A 20,132-nucleotide genomic window follows, 5' to 3' on the forward strand; every position below is an offset into this window, starting at 1 on the left:
TTAATTATTTAGTAACATAACCAATATTTATGTTCATAAGTGGCTGCAAAGGAAGGTGCTATTCCTTCAACCTAAAGGCTGATATAGACATGTTATCTACTTTTACTTTGATGTCGCGAATTAAAATATTTCAACATACGTATGACATCCTGGACAATTAAGCTTTTTTTTGATGAAATTGTTAACGAGTACTCAAAGAGGATTCGAGAATGGTTTAGATTAACACTAGGTTTTTTAGTATTTAAGATGATTACCGGACGTCTTTCAGGGCCGCTTGTTGAGTATATAAATGAAATACTATGCTATTTTAGTGTAAACACGTTAAGTCAATTGTTATACATATTATAATTTTTTATCAACACAAACTAATTGAACATTGGGTAAGTTTCGTTTAGAAAATAAAACAACTTAATACACATGTTACCATTTTATTTACATTACGTAATATTTTTATAAAAGATTTCAATACCTATACGTACGTATTTTTGTCATACAATATTAATGCATGATCATAACATTTATTTCATGTGACAATAATTGATTCAGCATACAAAGCTATTAAAACATAAATATGCAATCTAGAATATATTTTAAAGTCAAAGCTAGATTTCTCTGATATCAGCTAATTTACGTATATCGGTAATGAATTTTTCACCGTTTTTTTTAAAGCGAGACTTTCTAACCAAATTGTATCATGAATCAAAGTACGATACTTTGCTGTACCCTGTTTAACTGTAAAAAAGCTAATTCCTAAAACACAGATTACATTGAACATGTACTTATTTACATAAAATTACCGATGGCGGTAAAACATTAATGTTGCCAACATCGAAATCCTTAATTGTAATTTTCTCGGTTTATATTTGACGTTTTACGATACAAGCTTACACGGTATTGCAAGCTATGAAAATGAAAATATAGAACATGGCAATTATCAAAGTGCAAGTTAGTTGAAATGCGAAGCATGTACAGCGTTCAATTACTAAGTAGATGGCACAATATATTGATAAAGAATTTAGTTTTTGGTCCCACACTTGCACGATTAAATATGCCTTCAAACATAATATTTAATTACATTGGTATTAGTTCATTATTGTGCGTAAAAAATGACTAATGGTATAAAGATCTTAGTTAACCCCTAGGCTAAAACTCACTAAAAGACTGAAAAGGTCTACATTTATTAGAAAATTATATACAGTATGAGTTACTGGAAGCTAAATAGAATATCAACGCATTAAAATAAAATTAATAAAGCAATTTTACCTAAACGTCAGTCGGTTAAACTTAGGACGAATAAAATGCAATTACACATAAATCGTTTTTTATATTCTGTAATTACATAAAAAATACGAGAATAAAAAGAAAAGCGAATCAGTCTCAACTTATAATTAGTTTAACGACTAATTTATTTACAATTTAAAACAGTTCATATTACACCGTATTTCGCGCCAAAATATTTACATATTCCCAATTCATATCGCTTCTAAAATATGGCGCAAACTCGGCTAAGTTAATACGAAGTGACGTAAAACATTCGCTATCTAACTCGATTATAATTTACATAATATTTACAAGATCATTAAATAAATACACAATTTGGCTGATTCTCTAACAATGACCTAATTTTCATTGGGATAAAGTTTATTGTCGATCACTCACCCGCGAACCTGTGGATAATCTACGCACTGACAGAACTTACAAATACGCAAAAGCCTATTAAATATAGAAATAAATGTTGTCTCTGTTTAATGCGTGCTAAATGAAAGAGTAAGGTATATTTGATCGGCCTTTGTGTATTTTATATCGTGCGTAAGACGACGTTCGCGCACTGACTTCTTGACTAGGTCTTCCGACGCACTCGCTTTTAACGGAACATGTTATAGGAGACTCTATACTATAATAAATTATTATGCTAACTCGTTAACGATATAGATATATGACAACTCAAACCCTAACTTTTGATCTCCGTGCTGAAAACTTCAGAATATATAGACTTTAAACTTACTAAACAAACGCCTTGATTCTGTATACGTATACGTATACGGATATATACGTTTGACCGTAAAGCGCATTTAGGAGTAGAAATAAGAGTCAAGCCAAAATGTTTGTCCTTCTATATGTTTCATTAAGTTGTCATCTAGCTACGTATTTGCGACGTTAAATGCAGGCGTCGGAGATTTAAAACAGGTCAGTAACAATAGTACCGAACCAGGCGCATACAACTGGGAGGGCGTACGTAAATAGAGCTTTATGCAGTGACGGTCTGTCCGCTGACCCTGCAACCGGTTCCTCATGAGCGGTTTCCACTGTTTCGGTTTCGACCGGAACAATACCAGATTCGGTATGGACGCGTGGCTGAACATTATTTGTATCTGGACTGTCGATGATCTCTGGTACGAACGGCACTTGTGGTACGGGCGGCCGGTTTTCTGGTTCCGGCTCGGTAGTCTCGATATCCGGCTGGTGCTCGCCAGATCCTAGAAAGTTTAAAGGTATAGAATATAGACAGTATTTAACCATTAAATTCATTTTTATTTTTTTTATATATACATAAGTGTCTTTGAAATTGCGAAAAATATTAAAGCCAATATACAGATTTTGACATCACTATTCTAAACACATAAGATTTCTGTTTATAATGAATGAAAATTAGATTCTACAAATATTTGAATAAATTGGAATGTATATAAATATAATGATTATAAAAAAAAACAGAGGCGCTACAACCCTTTTAGGTCCAAGGCCTCAGATTGATATGTCTGTTTCCTAATCATTGCTTTTTTCTAATAGGCTAGAAGTTGCATGTCGGTTTCCTCACGATGTTCCCTTGACCGCACGGGAGTGTGAAAAGAGCACATAGACGTCTATTACTCCCGGGGTTCAGACCATAGACAGACAGAATATTCCATTCAATGTTATCTTTTAACCTACCTTCAGGATAATCGCTATCAGGGTTCCTGTCTTCATCATCATCATCAGGCAGATCTTCTGTGTCGTCGGTGTGGTCTCCAGAGCCGGATCCAGATCCAGCAGTTTCCACAAAGTCTTCGCTTGCAGCTGCCGCTTGTAAGTCTTCAGCTGTAAATTTTATTTTCAGATGATTTCTCTTCTAACAATGCATTAAGAAACTAGTTGGCAATATAATAAAAATAATGAATTTTTTTCTTTAAATAAGTACATCCTGGTGATGACCATCATGAAATTACCTAACCAGAATACTATATTTGAGATAGATGACTGTCAAAACAGTCATCATTAGTATCAAAATACTACATATGTTAAGAGTTTATTTAAAATAAAAATAGGTATATATTGTCTTTTGAATAGTCAGAAATCAAAATATATTTTTTTAATACAGAGAACTTAATGAACCCTTAGAAACGTCAAGAAAACACTAACCTGAATCCTTCCACTGAACTTCGACGCCGTTGTAAGCGTCTTTAAGTCTAGCAGTAAGAGACTTGAGAGAATCAAGTTGTGCTCTTCCAACGGCGGATGGCTGTGGAGGCGGTCCTCGAACTTCTGGGTTCGAAGCAAGCGCTGCAGTACCATCTCCTGCGGCGATTGCTGTGTACCTAAAGAAAAACAATTCACAAATAAGTCCAGAAACCATATTAAACCAAACTACTAACTTTTATGTGAAATAAAATTGAAATCGGATATTAAGTTGGAATGGGAACTGGATCTACAGGGTGTGTATGTCTAGGTCAGTTTCACTGATTTAATCGAAAACTTTTTATTTACTAAGTAAATATTATGTATATAAAACTTACGTAGCAACATGTGTTCCGTTGAAGCAAGGCGCGGACGTAATACTTGTAGAGGCACAAAGCAACGCTGGCAGATGCGCCCAGTAGCGACGCGAACTGCGTACGCGTGCACGCGTTTCACGTACTAAACGTTCTAACGCGGGACCGCCTTCTGCACCTGAAAAAACAATATAAATTATATACTTCATAATTCCGACTGAAGAATGAAATACATTCCTTTATCAAAATTACTTGCTACATAATTCTTAATAATAAGACGTCATATTAATGACTTGTGAATTACCTATTGATTGGATTTTTATATTAACAGAAAAATAATAATAAAGAACATTAATGTTCTATTAAATCTCTTAAAAATCACATACATAATATGAAATATAAAGTATGTATGTTACCAAATTCCTTACCATGACTCTCCTCAACTTTGGTAGTAACTGGCTTCTTCTTCTTAGAGCCCCGTTTTCCATCGAACTCGAACGCTCTAAAGTCGATATCTCCTGCCTCTGCATCTCTCTTTTCTCTTTCATGTTCCTCAAACTGCTGCAAGCTTATATCTCCTTTCATATACTGAAGGAACCGAGATCTCGATTTTGCTTGTTCCTTCAATTCTTCCGTCGCTTTACGAATATCCTCCGGGGTCCGGAGGCTTATTAGCGACGGGTCGTTATTCACAACGGTTTCCAATGACGTTTCTATAACGAAATCGTCCACGTCATTCGACTTATTCCAGTCGAAGTCTGGTATGGAGCGAGCGAAACGTCTAGCTCTGTCTGGCGCGAAGAATGGGCCGGTACTGCCACCCGACCCGCCTAACACCGGCTTTCCACAGCCAGAAAAGATCTTCTGGGATATCTCTTGGTTGTGCTCCTGGAAGCTCATGATTGCTTCAGATATTTTGATGTCGATTGGACCAACCACCATGGCTATGTTAAATGGACCAAGAAGACGGTCAGCCACTTTTTCGACGGCATCTGGAAAGGATTTGTTTAAATTATTAAAAATAGTTTCAAAAGTGAATACAGAAGCGACGCACGATACATTAATTTTAGCTACAATATCAATCCGGATAGCTAGTATTATGATAATGTTATAAAATAAAAGTATTAAGAGATAGAAATTTAAACGCATATACTGACCAACATAGGCATCCCATTGCTCGCTCAAATCTGCATGAGCAGGCAGACACCCTCGAATGACGTTGTGGCAATATCTACTACAAGCGAGAGTCGCATCGCCTGCGCAGCCGCCACAGAAGCGAAGTTTCGCCCACGCTAATACGCATTCTTGCTTTACACCCACCTGGAAACCAAAGGAAAAAATTATAACAGATATAATAATTACATTAGAAGAATATTACAACATTAACCCTGTGTTTAGTAATGTGTAGGATAAGAAAATCGTAATGAAAATTCTAATATAACGTTACTAGTCAGGACTATTGATCTATCACATGAAATCAGTTAACCGAGATCTCAATTTAATAGAACAGATTCAGATTAACAAATATAAGCAACAAGTCAATGCTCTTAAGATTACAGCCGAATGTGATAAAGTAATTAAATCGCACCACACATGCTGCCAATTCTCAGTAAAGATTCAGTGGCCGTTTTAATTATTGTTATTGCTAATTGTTTCACACTCAAGATGATATCATCAAGATGAAATTCTTTGTATGAGTGTTTCGTATGTATGTGATTTGAATAAGGTCACAGTACCTCAATGGCACGAAATGTTCTGCAATTTTACCGCCGAAATATGGTATAAGGTGGTTGATCTTTTTAGAGTTTCCGTTTGGTTTCATTACAGCCAAAAAAAATTGATAAAATTTAAAAAAAGATTATTGTATAATTTATGTTACCTACCTAATTACACAGTGAGCAATGAATCCTGTCATAATCAATTTAATGCACGAAAAACAATAAAACATTGAATTATAATGTGTCAGACATCGTAACATTCATATAAAATTAATTGCGAACTTTATGTGTCATCCAGTTTGGCGCCAGACGGCTCAACAATCCTTGAATAAAGATTTACACCAATTGTTTTATCTTAGATGGAGTGTCTGTAGAATTTATTAAGACAATGCTCGCCAAAATCGGTAGGCTATAAAAGTTTCTGACTACACCAAAATGGTAATAGTATATGTTTGTCATATAAGATTCTGAATACAAATTACATCTAAGTCAGTAAAGTACGTTTATTAAAAAAACACTTTACATAATTTATGTGAAACCGCACTATGTATCAGGTATATGACTACGAAACAGCCAAGTTTGGGATTGAACAATTAATTTTGTATTAAATATTGTTTCAGCTTCCTGAAAACTAGGGTAACATTATTTAAATTACGATTTTCCAATATGTGATTGACCCTCTCCTGAAACGGTCATAAATTATATTTCAGCCTGCTGAAAAGTTCTCTAAGTAGTGGAAAAATGTATAAACATTGCAGTTGACCCGTCTTCGCAACAATATTATACTATAAAATTCTCTTTCGGAGTGATGAAATTGGTATGAATTCTTGTTAATTTGAAAATGATTTTCTCATCTTTAGCCCAGATTTAAGAACAAGACTGGTTTCCAAGTTAAATTTAGTAAAATTTATTTAAGTCTCGAGGCGATACTACTACGTATACTATTTATTTACAACGGAGGTCCGTAAGTATTTAGATAGGAAAAACGAGGCTATAATATGAAGCCTACACGTACTAAACTTACGACAATCGTTGCATATCGAACTAGGTTAAGTACGCTTGCGACCTTTCAATATGACGTACCTCAAGCTTAAAAATCATTTTATCGAATACAGTCAATACAACCAAAAAGCCTTTAAAAGCTTCGTAAGTTGGATAAATACTTTGCTCTTCTTAAAGGCAATTTAAAGTTCTTTGTTTTCTTTTTTCTAATAAGTATTTATTAAAGTAGAACTAGAACTGATTAGTGTATGAGGAACTCCACTGTATTTGGCACCCACACCCAATTGTAATGCATTCAACTATTTTACTATATTTTAATATAGTTCTAAAGATAACGTCCGAAATTTTCAGTAAAACACTGCCTGCTTGTATGTAATACATATATATGTATATCGTTGTAAAGAGAATTACGAAATCATAAAACAAATATGCAATCAAAGATCTGAAAGATCTAGATATAAGTTCAATAAAAAATACACAGAAATTCACATTACCTGAACCATATTTCTGACGACGTCAGCTCCCGCGCGAAGAGCCTTATGGAAGGTGCGTGTGGCCACAAATGCTCGTCGGAGTTGCACTGATAATTTTGAAGGCACGTCCTCAAATGGTTGAATATCTCGCATGTGTTCACTCACGCATTTTAAGTACCTGAAAATAGCAGTTCCTTAATAAATTTAAGGGATTAAGATAGTTATTGTTATGCAAAATACCCTACGTAAAACCTAGATCAATCGTAACGTTAAAATAAGAATGGTGTATCTTTTTTTTAAATGAACAGGTCAAACGGGCAGGAGGCTGACCTAATGTTAAGTGATACCGTCGCCCATGGCCAGAGGGGCTGGCGAGTGCATTGCGCTCTTTTTTGAAGGACCCGAAGTCAAACTGATTATCAGTGGGTCCACAAACTGGTGGTTTTTATAAGGGTATTACTTGTTAGTACATTTTTCATAATTTATTCATTTTATCTTTGCTATTTAATATGATTCACGTCTTCATAATGTTGATCATTAAAAGTTGGTTACTGTACGTTTCTGTTGCCTAAAAGTAACCAAAAACAGTGTTATTGTCATCCATCCAAACCTCCACAAACAATCTTCTCAGAAGCTCAAAGGTCAAATGAAATCACCTTAACATTGCATTGTTTTCTCATAATGTCATTGAAACAGCAAGGACATCAAAGCAAGTGGCGTTATAATGCAGTAATAGCGGATAACTGTATCTTCATAAATTAAGTATCAAAGCGGGCTCTGAATTCCCGAACGCATTGTATCAGTGAGGAGATTAATGGCGGTATTGTGCCAACAACAACGAGTTCCTATAATTATCTCGCCGACATATAATGGGCAAATTGCCGAACTTCGTCCGCAGTGACGGCAAACGCGGGAAATCTTGGGCTTCCAATATTTAATAGATTTTATATAATTATGTTGATAATATACGATATACAAGTATACAATCTTTAAACATATAATATAATGAAAATGGGTATGCTAAAACGAAGGCCTACTTTTTCATAGTAAAATTTAAATGAACTAGGTTTATTTAATTTACTATTTTTGGTATTTTTGCATTATTCAATAGAGTTTATTTCAGCTTGACCTGCTTTAGTAGGTCACCTTTATTTAAGTTAAACGGAGCCATAAAATATATTCAGACGAATTCAGAAGTTTTTTTCCACGAATATTTATATTATATATAATTACATCATAATAAAAAAGGAAAATATATTAAACTTAGGAAGCCTGAGTGAGCAAAATGTACAGCATTGGCTTATATATTGAACTTCTAAAACTCTTTTAGCTATTCGCTACATTATCCCCATCGCTACATTACTTATTTAAAAAAAAAAGTTTAAAAAAGTGTCCATGCGGGAAGGGCTAATAAAAACTATAATTTCATTCCCTCGTCGCTCAGTGGTTAACGCTCATGACAAAAAAGCGAGCTATTAAAATAATCATAACTAATTTCCTATCTATCACTATCGTTAGTTTGGTACATAATAAATCTAATACATACACATAAAATAATGTAAAAGCCGCTGAATATTTATTACGAAATAGAACATCAAGGCTACGGCTATAACATATGCAATCCCGAAGGAATGAAGTCAGCCACCAATAAAATATGTTATGCTGTCTAAAATCTCATGTTTGCTGTTCCGACACGAATTCACGTCATAACATATTATGTTGTATGCAAATCTTGGATATAAATCCTAGGTTAACTAATGTACCGAGTAGATATGTCTGCCCTGGACTGTTAATGTAAAATCCAGAAACGAGACTTTGACTGCAGTATGTGACTACCTTTTACATTTTTAACGCACTATTTCGGTATTATTTAGTCGGTAGTATTTCGATAAATCATAATTAAGTTATAATTTCTAAGCACGTTGTTAGTATTTTATAGTATATGTTGTATTAATATCTGATTGGTATGTATGTCATTTTGTAAAAAATAACTAAGATTCGAGTTTGCCTTGTTTGCCTCTCATTAAATACAATTTTGTTTATTTCCTATTTTCCTTAAGTACTTGGTAAAAATCATACGAAATATAAACACTAAGTGCGATAAGATATCGTATACTAAGAAAAAAACATATTTTCGCCAATTAGGTCTTATTAGGTTATAAGTTTATCAAAAATTCGGTATTTACACGCTACGTTCTTATTATTTCGTTCATTATTACCATATTTGGTGATAATTGCCATGATATCCGACATGCGAGATCATACCAGTACTATAATAGATTGTTTAATTTACTTAAACATGCTATAGTTCGTAGAAGAAATTATGGCGAAATAAATCCTTGTTACCACTGCTCTTACTAATGAATACTACGATTTTGATAAATTCCATTTTTAAATATTTTTCGACTTTAGAAACGTATAATTTTTGAACGAGTTAATAAACTATTTACGATTAAATAAAGGCCTCTATGGGTGGCTGGACAATCTCTATAAAAAAGATCAAAGCAAAACATTAAAATAAAATGTTACAAAGATGACTAACGAGCAAAATGATACTTGTGTCACTATTTTGTTTAGGTGTGCATATAAAAGTGTCGACTCTGACTCTTTTATGGTTTTATTGTACACGTCAAATTTGTCATACTAAAATGAACCTTATACTGACAACTTAAAGATTATTTTTTCCAAAACACGTATACTTAATTAAGTGGTAATATTTGAGCATTTTATGAATTGCTGCAACCGATTTTCCGAAGCATGCATAAAAACAATGTCTAAAAAGGCTGTGCTATTTTGTTTCGTCGGGATTCGATTCGACATCTAGGACTTTCGAAAAATACACCATCTGATCTCGGCTGTTAATATAGAATTTTGCAAATATAAATATAATTTACTACAGTTGAACATGAAATGACTAAAACGCGGAACTTACTTTTCATCAAAGCTGTACTGCGAATTGAGGACCGTGAACATCTTCTGATATAGGATTCCAAAGAAACTGTCCATCATTTCATCGAAATTTGTATCGCCGCGTGTATAATATCTGGAAGTCAAATATGTACTTAGATGAATGTTCTGTGTACCTAATAAAAATATTTTATTTTAAATCGTTAATAGGCATATTTCAAGTATAGAGGGCATTGGATGAACAGCCTACACTGCTCTTCGGCCGGTGATCGTAACCACTTCACCATTAATAAGAACTACTAACAACTGTAGAAGGCTTGTAAAATACAGATACAAAATTATATTTTGAAAACACGACGCAGACAAAGTCGTATCGAATTTTCAATATGCGATTGACCTCTACACGTCAGACCAAATATCTCACCTTTCCAATTGCTCAAACAATTGCACGAAGACATAGGAATGCTGTTCGTAGATCATGCCGTACGTGCGCTTGAACATAGCATGGAACTCCTCGCGAGAGAGCTGTAGTAGTTTCCGGAAGAATTCTGAAACAAGTAACATTTCATATTAAGGGCCTGTTTCACAATGTATGGATAAAGTGCCAAATAGCTATGCAACACATAAATTATTCGAAAGATAAAAGTTCCAAATAAGATACTTCGAATTTCATGACGTATAGCGCTATCTGACAGTCGTGAAACGCAAAAATACTATTTATCATACCAATAAGTAACAAATATCTTATTTGGAACTTATCCGGACATTGTGAAACAGGCCCTTAGAATTATATTATACTTATGTGAAGAATAAAAGATTCTGTATGGCCTATTACAAAATGAAGAAAATTTCTAACGGCATTGAAATTTTAAAATTGGAACGACTTCTTAGGTAGGTTGAATGACGGTAATGCTATTTGATGGTGATGTTAATTATATTATATAAAGACTCTGAATACTTAAATTTTTTATAGACATTTTATATATAACCTCCGTAAAAAAAATCGGTGTAAAGGCACAGAATATTAGTCTTCCTTCACCGTATATAATAGAAATAGGTTTAACTATATACACATTTGCATATTATATCGGTCCAAACTTTGTTATGAGTAGCATGACGTTACTATGACTCGCAATGTGCGCAGGAGTGCCAGTTAACTAATATTAAAATCGAATAACACGCCTATAATAGTTATTTATGGATACACCAGAAGGTAAAAATGTTTAATGTCTTTATAACCTGGTTTTAGTTTGACTATTATATGATTTAGAAGCGACTTTGTGACTCAGCTGAAGACAATCAGTGGTTGCAGTGGCTTTTAAAAATTTATGTAAGCTGTAATCTTTATATTTTTCTAGGTTTAATACAGCGTCCAATATCATACAAAAAGTCGTTAAATAAAGAAAATTGTTTTTCTTTGAAAATGAGACCAAGCAAGTATTGCCAATGAGTAGTATGGTAGTAGTGCAATGACCGCGTTCTAATATATTATTGGACGAAGTTTGCGGCAATTTTGTCGCATATACTACTTCATTATTATTCGTCACGCGCTTACTCAACGACTATATTTATTCATTTGTGTATGTAGTAAAAATCAAAGCAAAAACTTTTAGTAAATCTTATCATTTTTGATACAGTTAATATAAATTTTGCTAATCGCTCGTATTTCATATTTATTGTTAAATGTTTCAATTTTTATTTCTCTGTATTCAAATTTTCCCTAACAATTTTCTTCCTGTACATTTAAGAATTATTTACACTAAAAATTTATAAATAATGCTAAGTTTTTATTTATACCAACAATTGTTTATTAATTGAAAGTTTTCAAAAAATAAAATAATAACATTTATTTTTAAATCTGTCAACCCTATCACATAAAAACGAATATCGGAAGTGTTCAAATGAATAAATGTCTAATCAATCGATGCCCTTATATGTGTAATACGATAATGCACAAATGCGTACGATGCGTGCGCACGATTCGGTTCCGTTATCGATGTTATGATACACGAAAAGTAATATTAAATAATTATCTAAATAAAACTTGCAAAAAGCATAAGAAATAGGTCCTAACGGTTGGTAGAACATAGACATCGCAAAAATCGCAAAAGTATTTTTTTATAATACACGTTTTTATAAATCAAACGCCAAACAGACACGGTTATCACGTATTAATTAATGTTTGTTAAAATCTACCAAATTTATCATTATCAATACATAACAGTAATGAAACGAACATTGTATTTATATATTTTCAAAATACTTACTATATCAATAATACTACTAAATCTCTGTATATAAGAATAAGAAAACAGTGCGAAGAACAATTTTCTGAAAACACCAGTAATATGAGGAAAAGTTAACATTCCGTCTTCGTGAAATATTAAATTCTAAGAACATAATGAAACACCGTCTGATTCAGATGTGAAGCTGTGATGCGCTATTCAAGTTCTTTGTTTTCGTGGGCGTTTACTACTAAACCATTACAAATACTTAGCAATGAGATTTATACTTTTATTTCATATAAGATTCATCTGCTAATTTATCGAGTTTTGATGATATATGTATTGTGTTGCCATGGATTCATAATTACAGGTGCAGGTTCTACGAGCTTTTGTAAAGGCTAATAATTACCAACTAGGATGTGTAAAACTCAATTTACACCAGGTTACCTCACAAGGCTCCTCAATTTCTAAGGGTGAAAGAAAACGAGACTTAGCGCGAATGTGTCCGAATAATCGACTTGCATTCAACCGAGATCAAATCTTTTTCGTCCAGTAAATTTAATTTTTTTACTTCATGATGAAATATTTTACATCATATTCAGGTGTCACTTTCTTCAATATAGCATATAGATTTTTTAGGAACCTTTTACCCAGCTATAAAGGTGATTGACACCAGAAACCATATATTGCGGTTTAGGATATGCGGTATTTTTTTTTTTTTACAAATTGCGTTTACAGGAAAACTAATAGGAAAGAGGAAACATACAATTCAATGAATGTGGAATTCATTCATACATTTCACGCACGGTTTAGTGGTTTTTATACTGACATATAAATATTTATTTGTTTGAAAGTTTACATCATTTTACTTGTAGTATAATGAACTGAGCATAGCACACGCACTTGTTTCTTTGGGCTACACAAAAACTTACCACAGACTATCGCTACTTTGATTTTATAATTAAGTCTTTTCATTGTATCAATCTTGTTATAAAATTGTGATTACTGATCGGTATAGTAAGTTAAAAAAATTGATTAAATTGAAATATCAAAACGAACTTCTTAATTCCTTTTTCAATATTAATTTGTAAAGACGTCTCAAGACATGTTTTGTTCAGTATATTCTAAGAAATCAAACAGATACCAGTAATGTATAAAATCAAAGGAAACAGTGCACTACATCTGTGGTGTCCAAGAATAGCTTCCGAGTTAGTGACCTTCGGTACACCCACACATTATATGAAGGTGAAAAGTTGGTTCGTGAGTAGACAAAACAAAAAAATTAATAGTCCCTAAAGAAAAATATTAGACAATACGCAAATAATTTTATGAACCGAACAAAGAACTTCTTTAAATGCTTTCGTTCGATTAAAGAGAAAGATTTTAAAATATTCAGTGTGTTTATTTCTTATTTCTGGATATATTATAGATGCCTTTTAAAGTATTTTTAGATTTAAATTAAACAAGATTTCACATACCGATCCAGTTTATGATCACTAATTAAATTGAACTAATCCCGATAATGTTATTACCTAATAGGCATTAGGTAAGACACAGTGAAATTGATGAATCACACTCTACATATGACGATAAATACGCAACAAGGCAGTTTAATAAACGGTTTACAATATATTATTAGATTATGTGTTAGTTGCATTTAGATAATACAGTAGAACTAGATTGACTTTTCATTCGTTCGTTGATTCATAAAGAGAATGATTTAATAATGATGCTTGCTTGCATTTTTTGCGTTGTATTTAGGTTGTTTTGGAGTAAATTATTTTGATAATGTCCAGGTTTAATTTTAATCTGTTAAGCCCTTTATCTCGTTGACCACATCCCCAAGCGTACAGCGCAACCATGTTACAGGGATTTAGCTGGCAGCTGAAAAAGCGTTCGGCTCAGTATGTGAAGCATTTAAACTTTTTACAAGTATTGCCCTCTTTCGCTTAGGAGATGTGACCTCTTCCCCAAATGCTTCTAATGTGGCCCCTTACACCGCCATTTCTCGCGCGCGAAACTATAAAATTTTGTAGGAATACCAAAATGTTGATAGGTCTAGTAAAATAAGTCTGTTTCAGATCCTACCCTATAATAATAATATTCCAATCAAAACAATTTTCAACTATCGTTCGTTTCTAAAAATAATAAGTACCTAGACATTTTTATCAAATTTTTATCACTGCAAATAGACAAGGTGTATCAATTCGATAGTAACTAGGTATCCGATAAACTACTGTAATTTAGTATGATTGCTTATCGAATATTGTGAAATATAAACTACTTGCTTTAATTTATATCGGAATATATTAAAGATAAAACATTTATATATTATGATTTCGTTAAGTTTTGCCAAGACGAGAACAAATCGCAAATAATGATGGGACCTTTTACAGTTGACATGACAGTTGACAGGAAGCCATATGTCAAAAGGAAGTGCAGGAGTTTTGTTTTAAGTTGGAATCGTGTCATGTGACTGAAACATCTAATTTTAAGTGCACAACAAGTTTTATATTTCATAATTTGTCGATTAATTTTGGGTCCCGCCATATGTCATTTTTGACACTTCAAAAATTGTCACTCGAGCCAAGAGTAATGATAACATAGCTTGTAGCGCTTCTAAGGATGATTAGTGGTTAACGCCACGTTAGTTACATATTAATCATAATCTGTCCACGACACGAATGGTGTTAATGTACTTGTACTTTGTTAAATGAGCCGTTGTTAATTTATGAACTTGTAACTGGATTTTTATTAATATGTTGGGGTATTTTGGTTTTAATTTACGTCATCTTATTTGGAACATTATATTTTTATGCAGTGTCAACGTAATTAAACTAAGCTAAGCGTATTGAAACCGAATAACGTCACGATGCGCTTCAAATGTATGAAGGCGTATGCTCAGGATTCCTAGGATAAAGAAGAGGACCAATTTGTCAAATCTGAGAGAACTACAAGCGACAACCAGTCTTTCTTCAGTTACCAAAGGATCCTTAGCTTGAAGCTGAACTTGGAGAAACTTGAGGTGACCGATAGAGTTCTCGTGCCTTCCACTCTATAGTCCCGGCCCCGAGGCCGATGCCCCACTCGCTGAACCTTCTAAGTACATGCCTTGCAGTCTTGGGCTTGCCAACGACAGAGAGGAATGGACGGAGATATGCAACACCAACACGACGATCAGTAATGAAGAATGTGACTAAAGAAGTAAAACGTCACGTTAACTAAAATTTAAAGGGTTTTCTTTTATTTCCGAAATGACTATCATAGTCATAAAATAAAAAATCTACTAAAACGACAGAACTTTTTATTAAAACATAAGAATATTTGTATCACTTAATACGCAAAATAATAATACGCACGTTCGTTATAATATTTACATTACTTGACGTTTCGTGTGCGTGTTTGGTCACGTGGTCATATCGCGATGTTGACCAATTTACTTGACAAATTTGACATTTGACGATCTGACGAACCAAATACCATAATATGTATTCTCATGTTTTTAACGATCAATGCGTTGCCAAGCGCAACACTCGAAGACGGATGGCACAGATTTTTTTCTTTATTCCTTGTCCTTTGAGAAAAGATAAAAATTGTACCAAAAACTAAAAGCCAGTTTTCTGATATAAAAGTTGTTGATGAGTGGAGTTTAGTTTAGTTTTATTTTACTTAGTTTTTTTACTTAGGAAGCGAGCGAAAGTGTCTCTATGAGATAGCATACAATAATATTGTATATGTTGGTAACTTGGTAGCTACTGAAACGGTTAGTAAAAAAGTCATATTAAGGCGAAACGAAGTTCGCGGGAGCAGCTAGTTTTAAATATAAACACGGCGATCGAGACAATTGGATGGAATTTTAAAAAGCACTTTTAAAATACCACCATAGGTAACGCGGGTTCTTCGATTTAGACATAAAGTGTGGTATCCACATCGATATTATTCTCGAAATCTAAAAATAAACGCCCACGTGCACTCGAAGATAACGACCATCTGTTAGTTAACGATCATTCACACGAGATATATCAATACTTAAATGCTGCCATAATACACTATTAGAGCTTTTACATACACGTATACAAATATTGGAGCTGTGTTGGCCTAGTGGTTTGAGCGTACGACTCTCACTCCAGGTAGGTTCCAACCCCGGCAGTGCACAAAATAAATTCGCATTGATCCCTTGTAAGGTGTGCGGAAAATATCGTGAGGAGACTAACATGACCTAGGTCCACATTCTAATTCATACCTCAAAGTCTCGTATTGAGCGCTGTCAAATATGTCAAACTTCATACAGAAAAATATGTTTGACAGCTTTGGAAACTATATTAACAGAAGTCTGTTCACTTCTCTATTAAGTTACATATGGATACGACATGAAATCTGAGGTTCGAAGCTGCCCCCTTGCCCCCTCGCTGGCAACGCCCATGGTTGGAACATAAATCTACTACCAACTTTCACATACTACTTTTTACAAAATCAGCAGATACATTGGCCTGCTGTGAAACGTATACATAATACATGTGGCCAGCGGTTAATTGCGAAGCGGAGCCGGGCGCCGAACCATATATGGTATGTCTGTCATGTAGACCAGGGTTGGAGAACCCATGGTTCATAAACAGGAAAAAAGTTCCGGGTCAAAACTGGCCTTGGTGACTTCTGACTTGTCTTGACACTTGTTTTAAATTCGCAAACAGATCGGAAATCTATGGACATGGTAAAATTAACATAGCTAAAACTTTAAAAACTTAAATTTTAACAAAAAAAAACTAAAATTTTAACGTATCTTCTGGCCTTCTATATGTATTTACTAATAGATTTGTATTTATAGATATAATTTGTATAGACTTGGGAATAAAAAAAATATTACATAAAATGATAATCAACGATCAAAATGATGTATTTAAAATGATGTAAGGAACTATTATTAATTTGCCGTTTCACAATTTTGTAAGCTTAGTGCGAATAATTTGACTTAGGACATTCTGTATCAGGTCACAATATTCATCCTGTATTTATTTATTTATTTATTTACACTTCGTTGCTAAAGAAATACAAATAACACAGTATATATAAATTACAAGGGATGCAACGGGCGGCCTTATCGCTAACAAGCGATAAGGCCGCCCGTTGCATCCGATATATATATATCAGATAATACTATACAAAAATATATAAATTATTTGTGACAAAAGGGCAAAAGGTTGCGTACGTCTGTCGTGGACATGAGTAAATGACAATACCAGTGTAGAAAGTACAAGATAATTGGATTCGCTGAAAGCACTTCAGACCCTCAAAATGGAAGCTTGGTGTGACCTAATTTGTAATGATGAAATCAGATTACAATACATCTTGCATTCTTTGAGGAATCAATACGAAATTATAGCCAAAAGATTTTTAGAGGAAGGAAATATAGGTTTAAAAATACAAAACTTGTTTTAGTTATAGGTACTATGTATATACTTCAATAAACTTAATAAAAAATCAGTGGCACCTTTTTAGGTCTGAGCATCAGATTTCTGTATCTGTTTCATGATCATTTGTCAATCTAATAGGCAAGTAGATGATCAGGCTCCATCCTTTTAAGAATTTGTATGTTTTTTTCTTGATAGAACATAAGCCGAATTGGTCGAGAAATACTTCAGTGGGCAGCTGGTTTCATATAATGGCGTCTTTTATTATTTGATCTTAATCCAACCTTCCGTTTCCGTTCTTAACCGTTCTGCTATCATGTTTTAAAAATTATTTCTCTTGGCAACTGTTTTAGGATACATCAAATAACCTAATTTTATTATTTATTTCATCGAAAGTATATGTTGTTTCTTATTAATATAAACTCAGAACTTGTACATAAAGGCTAAAGATAATAAAATAACACCGATTAAAAAAATAATATATATACATATATATAAGACCCCTAATAGCCTACTAATCACGGATTTGTGATCGAGAGGCAAAATGTGGTTCTAATTCCCCCTTTCTTAAAACTTATTGCAAAGTGATTAGTTGACTTGCACAGCGGAAATGTCATTTCGATAAATCAACCAAGGCAATTAATATAACAACCGAACAAGTATTTCCGTCGCTCTTTTCGCCGTGTCTCGTATTAATTTTCTCTCCGCCTTGTATGGAAAATGCAATTAGGCCTCCAACAGATGGAATTATTACAGTTATGAATTCAACAAACATCTTGAGTGTGTGCAGAAAAGTTCTTTGTGACGCGGTACTTGAGGGCCGTAAGAACTTTTGACTTTCAAGACGTCCTTTTGCAAGGTGTTTGAGACTACGCGGAACATAGTTAGGGAAATGTTTTTCATTTTACTTCTGTAATATTTAACAGCAGTAAAGTTTAAGGTAACACAACTAATCTAACATTGTAAGGATCGCGTTCGAATCGCGGCTGTGAAGCAATGCAGTTTTCTTTTTTTAGAAGCACTTTACACTAGCTGTGAATGCAAACATTGTGAAGACACCGGTATGTCTTAAAACCCAAAACACTACGACATATATATGAGGCACAGAAGACTACACCTTGCTTGTATATGTGAAGCCTATGGTATTGGCTCTTAAAAATGCTTAAGCAAATAAAAGCAAAGTAGCTACTTCATACTACGTTGTTTAGTTGTATGAAACGCACAGTCATTTTAAAACGGTATTTACATATACGATATTTCGATATTTACATAAACAAATTGTCTTTCTCACATAATGATACTAGTACCTAATTCTTATGAATACTAATTAACCTAAAACGTTGTGGTGCCAGTGCGCCTACCGTCCGCCTACAGTCAATATTGACATTACTTTCCCACCCATAGGCTCACTCCCACGGAATTAAGTGATCACGGTTGAGTGTAGAATTTTGTCCAAATGATACGCGTCATTATGATTTGCGTAATGTAACATTTCCGTAAAACATAGGCCCAAGTATTAAGACAGGTACTGCTTATATTGAAATAAATGTTGAGGTAATAATCGATATACAATTAATTTTTGTATTTCATTTGCGGATATATTGTAATTAATATTTTAATAAATTTTTCGCCATTATGGTGGCCAACTGGTTGCCAACTCTCAGTTAGCTGCACGTCGAGGGAGTGAACAATGAAAAAAATACATACATATTTATAAAAAAAGAATGCTACACAACGTTTTCTCTTTGGAAGACTGTTTTTTTTACTAACATAGATCTATATCTATGATATTATGCTTTATTATTTACAATATTGCTCTTTTTATACATTTGATATAAAAAATATAACAAAATGATTGTAAAATCTCTTAACTCAAAGGGTTTTTAGGAGCTTAGTAACATGGTATTAATCTCTTATTACGTTGCACGTACATATTTAATTTAGTAAGATTAACCAATGAATACGTTATGCATGTAAGTAGGAACAGTAAGGTTAGGTTAGGTCATGGATATGCTCAAAGCCTTATTAGTCGTTATACGCTATGTTTGTGCATACATTCTAGTACAGCTTATAAGAATGTTGACATATTTGAAACGTACTTTAGTTATTTACTCATTTAATATCCACTTTTTACTATATATTAAACAAGTTCTTGTATATTTATTATAGCTTCTTTCGACGCAGAAAGTTGATCTCCTGCTTGCCAATTAGAATTAATTGATCAACGAAAAATTTCTATGAGCGCATTAGAGATAAGACCCAAAAAGTCGACGGCGTGTGTGAGAGAAGGCCGATGATGTACTTGCCTTGCCTATTAGAAAAAAAAAGTTTTTAAGCGGTTTGTAAAAGGTCGTAATTCAGTATTAGATTCTTGATCACGGGTGGGGCGCCGATTATAATTTGCACCTTCACTACAGGTAGGATGGATTAACTTCTATCATAGGGAGGGTACGCTTAAACTTTTAAGGTAATTGCGACCGATTCTGGGCTTGATTCTCAAAGAATGTATAAGACACTATTATATTATACTAATGGACACAAATAACGCCGAAGGAATTAATAGAGAACAAACATAATCCTATATATCTAAATAACCACTAACATTAACGATTAAAACATCGTTTAACGTTAAACCGCAGGGCACAATTAG

At 33.5% G+C, this 20,132-nt stretch overlaps 1 protein-coding gene across 1 annotated transcript in view; it reads right to left on the reverse strand.

Annotated features, from left to right (window-relative positions):
* Positions 1–412: 412 nt before the first annotated feature.
* The window catches only part of LOC110993471 (glypican-6), a 64,102-nt gene continuing 44,382 nt past the window's right edge, over positions 413–20,132 (reverse strand). Inside the window, exons 3-11 of the mRNA XM_022259756.2 lie at positions 10,274–10,397; positions 9,875–9,985; positions 6,964–7,120; positions 4,907–5,069; positions 4,178–4,741; positions 3,774–3,927; positions 3,400–3,575; positions 2,932–3,078; positions 413–2,477 (exon numbers count right to left, since the gene is read on the reverse strand). Of these exons, the coding sequence (XP_022115448.2) occupies positions 2,179–2,477; positions 2,932–3,078; positions 3,400–3,575; positions 3,774–3,927; positions 4,178–4,741; positions 4,907–5,069; positions 6,964–7,120; positions 9,875–9,985; positions 10,274–10,397 (1,895 nt within the window). The 3' untranslated portion in view covers positions 413–2,178. The remainder of the gene's footprint in view (positions 2,478–2,931; positions 3,079–3,399; positions 3,576–3,773; positions 3,928–4,177; positions 4,742–4,906; positions 5,070–6,963; positions 7,121–9,874; positions 9,986–10,273; positions 10,398–20,132) is intronic.

The sequence above is a fragment of the Pieris rapae genome, chromosome 10 (genome assembly GCF_905147795.1).
Source record: "Pieris rapae chromosome 10, ilPieRapa1.1, whole genome shotgun sequence".
NCBI classification, from domain to species: Eukaryota; Metazoa; Arthropoda; class Insecta; order Lepidoptera; family Pieridae; genus Pieris; species Pieris rapae.